The sequence below is a fragment of the Hemibagrus wyckioides genome, linkage group LG20 (genome assembly GCF_019097595.1).
Source record: "Hemibagrus wyckioides isolate EC202008001 linkage group LG20, SWU_Hwy_1.0, whole genome shotgun sequence".
Lineage (NCBI taxonomy): Eukaryota > Metazoa > Chordata > Actinopteri > Siluriformes > Bagridae > Hemibagrus > Hemibagrus wyckioides.
The window spans coordinates 1,376,917-1,384,416 of record NC_080729.1 but is presented as its reverse complement, the minus strand read 5'-3'; the positions used below and the strand labels follow the sequence as shown (position 1 = coordinate 1,384,416).

At 43.3% G+C, this 7,500-nt stretch overlaps 1 protein-coding gene across 5 annotated transcripts in view; it reads left to right on the top strand.

Annotated features, from left to right (window-relative positions):
* The window catches only part of si:ch211-207d6.2 (sickle tail protein homolog), a 76,418-nt gene that overhangs the window by 44,404 nt on the left and 24,514 nt on the right, over window positions 1-7,500 (top strand). For all 5 annotated transcript variants that reach the window (XM_058418715.1, XM_058418713.1, XM_058418714.1 and 2 more), the window contains 2 exons: window positions 3,226-3,424; window positions 4,698-4,791. In XM_058418715.1, the coding sequence (XP_058274698.1) occupies window positions 3,226-3,424; window positions 4,698-4,791 (293 nt within the window). The remainder of the gene's footprint in view (window positions 1-3,225; window positions 3,425-4,697; window positions 4,792-7,500) is intronic.

The window sequence follows — 7,500 nt, the reverse complement described above, 5'->3', positions numbered from 1 at the left end:
TCAGATCACCTCCACCATCAGATCACCTCCACCATCACATCACCATCACAATCACATCATGTTCACCATCACAATCACATCACCTTCAAAATCACCTTCACCATCACATCACCTCCATCACATCACCTTCACCATCACATCACCTCCATCACATCACCTTCACCATCACATCACCTCCATCACATCACCTTCACCATCACATCACCTCCATCACATCACCTCCACCATCAGATCACCTCCACCATCACATCACCTCCATCAGATCACCTCCACCATCAGATCACCTCCACCATCAGATCACCATCACCTCCACCTTCACCATCACCTCCACCTTCACCATCACATCACCTCCACCATCACATCACCATCACAATCACATCACGTTCAAAATCACCTTCACCATCACATCACCTCCACCATCACGTCACCTCCACCATCACCTCACCTCCACCATCATGTCACCTCCACCATCACGTCACCATCACCTCACCTTCACCATCACATCACCATCACCTCCACCATCACATCACCATCACCTCCACCTTCACCATCACATCACATCCACCATCACATCACCTCCACCTTCACCATCACATCACCTCCACCATCACTTCACCATCACCTCCACCATCACATCACCATCACATCACCTCCACCTCCACCATCACATCACCTCCACCATCACATCACCTCCATCACATAACCTCCACCATCACATAACCTCCACCATCACATCACCTCCACCATCACTTCACCATCACATCACCTCCATCACATCACCTCCACCATCACTTCACCATCACATCACCTCCATCACATCACCTCCACCATCACTTCACCATCACATCACCTCCACCATCACATCACCTCCACCATCACATCACCTCCATCACATCACCTCCACCATCACTTCACCATCACCTCACCTTCACCATCACATCACCTCCACCTTCACCATCACATCACCTCCACCATCACTTCACCATCACCTCACCTTCACCATCACATCACCTCCACCTTCACCATCACATAACCTCGACTATCACATAACCTTCACCATCACATCACATAACCATCACATCACCTTCACCATCACATCACCTTCACCATCACATCACCATCACATGACCTTCACCATCACATGACCTTCACCATCACATGACCTTCACCTTCACCATCACATGACCTTCACCATCACATCACCATCACATGACCTTCACCATCACATCACCATCACATGACCTTCACCATCACATCACCTTCACCATCACATCACCATCACATCACCTCCACCTCCACCTTCACATCCATGTCACTTCATCTCCATGAGATACTCTTCAGTTTTATCAGTGAGAGATGTTCAGATGTTTTTCCTCAGGTCTGGATGTTCCTCTGCTCAGTTCTCAGTTCAGACTTTTCTTCATTTATTTCTCTGTAATGTCGAGGAACTCAGAGTTTAAGCATGTGTTCATGTAAAGGTTTAATTCCGGTCACATGAAGACCCTGTCACTGTAACTTCAGACTGTTAATAATCCTTCTTAGATTCTGTTGAATGTTTTCATTTTTTCGGTCAGAAGTATTGCTCTTCATACATGGTGATGTGATCTCTCGGCTCTAATCTCACTTTTATTTTTATTTTGTGATTCTCTAGAAATATCTCTCCACTACGTCCACGCAGTAACACTACATATCAGGCCTGCAGGAAAACAAAAACAAAACAAAAAACAATTTCTTAAACATTTCACTTTCGACTTTCGCTTTTCCTCCTACTGAATTTCACCATGGGATCCTTTGCGTTGCCGGGGAAACGCTTCCACCAATCACAGGCCACCACCAAACCGGCAGAAAATCTTTATTCACTAAAGATAAATAAATTTACAAAATATCAGTTTAGTATCGCAGAATTTTCTCCTGCTGCTTTTCGCCTACTCTCTCTTTGCTGAGATGATGACGATGATGATGATGACGATGATGTTGATGGATTTTTTTTCTACATTAAAAATCTGCTTGTTGAAACATTTTGGTTTGGAGGTTTGGTTCGACTCCTCCGTTTGGAATGGTATCCCGTTACATCTCTTTTTAAACACAACACCGAGGTGAGGAGAAGCCCGAGGGTTGGGCTGAACGTGTACCAACAAATAATCTGGTGTTGAAGAGAAGGCGATGTTTTGGATCGTACCATGTGCCGTTTGGGGGGGTTCAGTACTGCTGAGCCAAATCACAGCCGCAGCACTGTTGGCTTTTATTTCAGATTTCCATCACACACACACGCACAGACACAGACAGACAGACAGACAGACAGAGCTCAGTTTCTACACTTCAGTAAATAAACTGTGGCTTTAAGTTGATCATTAGAGGCTGCAGTAAAGCGTTTCCTGAAGGTCCGACTGCAGTAGGAGCTCCACATGTGAGTCTTTTACTTTCTCACACTGAAATTCTTTACAGATCTCTAAAGTCAGTCCAGATCTTTATTCTCCTTATGACATGAAAACATTAGCTAGCAGCTTGGAAAATCTCCTGAAACAAACTTGATTATAATAAACACCGTGTTCGATTCCTTCATTAGGACCTGAAGACATTCTCAACTGTTTATTTTTAGTTTTTCTTTTCTTTTTTCTCTTTTCTTTACTGCAGGTGAATTGAGAAAGAAAAAACAGTCCATGTGGTCAATGCTAGGCTCTCAATGTAACACAAATATCTCTACACTATATTACCAAAAGTTTAAGTGAATGTAATATGGAGTTGTCCCGCCCTTTGCAGCTATAACAGCTTCAGCTCTTCTGGGAAGGCTTTCCACAAGGTTTAGGAGTGTGTTTATGGGAATTTTTGACCGTTCCTCTAGAAGCACATTTGTGAGGTCAGGCACTGATGTTGGCTCACAGTCTCCGCTCTAATTCATCCCAAAGGTGTTCTATGGGGTTGAGGTCAACATGAACTCAATGATTTGGAGGGGTGTCCCAAAACTTTTGGCAATATAGTCTGTCTAATGTTCTTATTCAGAATTGAATCATTGTGAGGTGTGAGACGTTGTGGACTGTACTGTTTAATAAAGTTAACACAAAGATGACAATAATGCTATTAAGATTTTTGAGCCGTTGCTATGGCGATATGGGAGACACCTGACGGTGTTAGGGATGTGGAGTGGATTCAGACGTCACTGATCTCTGCAGATCTGTGTGATGAGAGAAGAGTTAAACATCTGTGGGTTCCCTCTGTGTTCTCCAGGTGTTCTGCACCTGCAGTACGGCGAGGAGACGAAGCAGACCCTCATGCCTAACGAGGTGTCGAGTGCTGACACGGTGCACGCTCTGTTCGTCAGCGCTTTCCCTCAGCAGCTCACGCTCAGCATGCTCGAGTCACCAAACATGGCCATCTACATGAAGGACCACATCAGAAACATCTACTACGAGCTGAATGACGTCAGGTAGGGTTAATCCTTACATTAATCTCACACACACACACACACACACACACACACACACTGTCAGGAGGAGAACCTGAGCTCAAAGAGGAGACTCTTTATTAATTTGAGAGAGAGAATGAAGTGAGGGAACGAGTGTTTCTAGCTGCTGTGACATAACCAACATTACGCCTCACTAAAAGTGGTTATTTATTTTAAAATAAAACATTAAAGTAATTGTTGAGGAAACTCTGTGCTGTAGAGAAGGTAAAACACTCCGAAGCGAGCTGTTAGAGGAAGCGAGTGGTGACAGAATCACGGCTGATGACCTGCAGCTCGCTGAGCGTAAACCTTCCTGCAGATCTCTGTGTAATTAGTGTGTTAAAGCACAGAGCGCTTCAGCTGCCACTTTATCCCAGGTTGGAATAACATCGACATGTTTTGACAGACGGCTCAGGGGTGTGTGTGTCGACACACGCTCGCTCCCATAACTTTCAAACGTTATAAACAACCACGCCCAGCTCTCCGCACTAATACATACACACACGCACACACACACACGCACACACACACACACGCATGCACACACACACGCACATATGAGCTGCATCACTCTCTCTCTTTCCTGTTTTACTGGTGTGTGTGTGTGTGTGTGTGTGTGTGAGCCGCAGGGGACGGTGCAGACTAGGGTGTGGATCTGAGAGCCACCCAACTGTCTGCACGCAGCCCCACACACACACACGCACACACACACACATTATATATATATATATATATATATATATAATTAGTTTTTATCCATTTATAGTTACATTGAATGTGGAACATTCCACTGTTCACTCTGTAGACACGCCCCTCTCAGAGTCTCACTGATTCAGCAGAAGAGTCAAATTCAGAATTGTTTAGCTGAAACATACACAAACTACAGTACAGAGCTCTTAAACTCCTCTTAGGCCACAGCACTTGTTGAAAGCTTGTTGAACAGAGAAACGAGGGGCGGAGCTTAACAAAGTGTCACTCGAGCTTAGAAGTCGTCACTGTGAATCTCTGAGTGTTAATGAATCAGATGAGTCATTTATTATTAATTTCCGGTTTTTTTTATTTAATGTTTTGATGATGATTATGTATAATGTGGGCGTGGCCTGATGCTCGAGATCGGATGACGTTAGATGTCAGATCACACTGCATATCAATTCATGTGGGTTAAAATACCGACTGAATCAGTGAGTTTGTTGCAACTGATTCGTTCGATGTGGGAAATGATTCTGATTCAGAATTACCTTTTCTGTGTTTACAGGAGCATCACACCGAACTCCTACCTGAAGGTTTATCACAAAGATCCAAATCAGGCTTTTAATCACAACTCGAGACACAACAACGGAGACGCCCGAGTGAGTGAAACACACACACACACACACAGATTGATTAGAACTCCGTCTAATCAATTCTTACTGATATGTTTACATCATGGAGGTGGCTGACAGGACCAGAATCACCAGATCATATTTGTTTGTTTGTTTGTTTCATGATGTCATTAATTTGCCTTTTTAAACCTTATTAAGAAAGCTGGTATAAACCTTAAACTTATTTATTTGCTGCACTTTTGCTTTGCTCTGAGACCGTGAACGTGACGCACAGCTCCAGGAGGCCAGACAGTGACATTAGCATTCCTGTTAGCATGTGGAGAGGATTAGCCACTGGAATTGGAAGCAGGCCTGCTGTTATTTGTGGTCTAATGAAAGCCATGTGTAAAGACTACACAGGAACATTTTATCATCTCGTATTATCGTATCACTCGACCCAACCACACAAATTCATGAGGGTTTTTATCCCGTTTCTGAGAAAGGTTTTTAATATTGTCAGCTGTGAAAAATGTCTGAAGTTTGTACTGTTTATGTGTTTGTTTTTAACGTTGTTAATATCTAGATTATTCTCCCAGGTCAGTGTGTAGTTTTGATCCAGCTGTGTGAGGTGAGTGACATCAGCTTTGTGATTTATGAGGTCATTTCATCGGTTCTTAGCCCCGCCCATTTTACATTAAAGGAAGTAGAGAGATTCTGAGAAAGTTTCCGAGTTTAATCAGTGTGATGTGATGAGGCGGAGTTTCTCTCACCATCTTCACTGCTGACTGTTACAGAGCACTGACACTGGAGACTCCTTACACACACACACACACACACACACACCCCTCCATATCTGTGATTTTTTGATCCGTTTATTATTAGCGTCTGTCGTGTGACGTCGCTATGAATGAGCGGTTACTATAGAAACGATTTGAATCAACACCTTCTGACCAATCAGAATCCAGAAAAAAAATTGTGATGAAAGGACCGCAGGTTTCGCTCCTGGACTCCAGGCTGCTGTTTTTCTCCTGTCTGATACTCGGGCAGTTAAAAGACGCCAGTGATGTCGATTAGGGACGCAGCCTTACCACAAATTGTAGTTAATAACAGTGAGCGTGTGTCTGGCTCTCTGTCTGAAACCATCACACACACACACAGAGGAATGAGACAACACCAGACGCTGATTCGCCAGAAAACAAGCTGTGTAATGAGCAGTGTTTCAAACGATTAAACAAAACCTTTCCAACGTCTCTGAAAATGTTTTTCTATTTCAGGGCTGATTTTGTCAAATCCCACTGTCCTTCCCTTCCCAAAACTTTAACGGGAATATTCCTGCGTGTGTGTGTGTGTGTTTGTGAGTTAGACTAACCCCAAGGTCATGGCCTTTGACCTCTGACTAATGAGCAGACGCGCAGTCTAGCACGTGACTCGCGCATTCTCGCTTCATCAAACCTCCCATTAGCGCAGTCGCTTCACCCGCAACAGGAAATACTCTGAGTGTTTTACTGACTTTTTTTAAAAACAAAGCTCACCTCAGACGTCATGAACCTGTGTTGCGTTAGCTTTATGGTCATTTACCTGTTTACGTGCATATTTACAGCTACACCAGAAGTTCCAGTAGATTTATGAGTCAGAAATATTAAGATATTTTTGTTCTCTTCCAACGAAAAGAAAAGGTTTAGCAGATTTTTCAGGCTAAAATATCAGGCTGAATATTGAGATGCTACACTGAGACGTGACGTAGCAAGAAACCGGTGACTAGCTTTAACTAGTAATGTTAACTAACCGACACGTGAACCGAGTTCAGCACAAATACATTTAGAGTGAGTTACTGTGCTGCTTAAGATCATTTGCCTCTTTTAGAACATGCTAGTCATGCTAGCAACTTTATAATTAGCATTAGATAAACGAAAGGTCCTCGGTGATACTTAACATAAAAAATAGACACGCTTGTAGATATGTTTGAAACTTCGTCTGTTAGCAAACCACAGACGAGTTCGTAAACTGACGGACGCAGTTACAGTGTCCTGATCTTCTGGATCTGCTGATATTTTGATATTTCTTCCATGGTCATGTTTTCTAAAAGTTTTTTTTTTCTCTCAGCAACATCCAGAGAGAGTTCTGTTCTCCAGACAGCGTAAGATCTTCAGCATTATTAGCCGTGATTTACAGTGTAAATAAGTATGTTAGACTGAATCGTTTCTTAATGCGAACGAGTCAGGAAGGAGTTGTTTGGGAGTCAAATGGCTCGACTCTTATTGTGGAGTCGAATCAAACGACTCGCTGTAAAGAAGTGAACGTTTCATTACTATTAAACGTTTAACAAAAGAATAAATGGCATTTTATCATCACTTATGGTCCCCGTGTCATTCCTGCCACGCCCATCACCACCACAGAACAAAACCGCACTGCATTTTCAAAGGCTAACGACGAACGCGTACGTGCTTCGACACGCTTGTTAACGTCACACACCTGTTCGTTGAGGATATTAAACCATTCTTTGTCTGCTTCTAGCGTTTCATGGCCGTCTTTCAGCAGTTCAGCTGTGGATTAAATCTTCAGGGGGTTGAACGAGGCGTTTAAGGCACAAAGTCAGCCTCGGTCAGGATTCTGAGATAAACCAAAACACTGAATCATGCTCTTCCAGTTTATTTTTTTCCCCCATGTCTTCTCCTGGACGCTGAGGTGTTAATGATCTCAGTGGTTTACGAGCCTGTTTTATGTGTTTCTGCTTCACATGAGAAACCTGAACCGTTA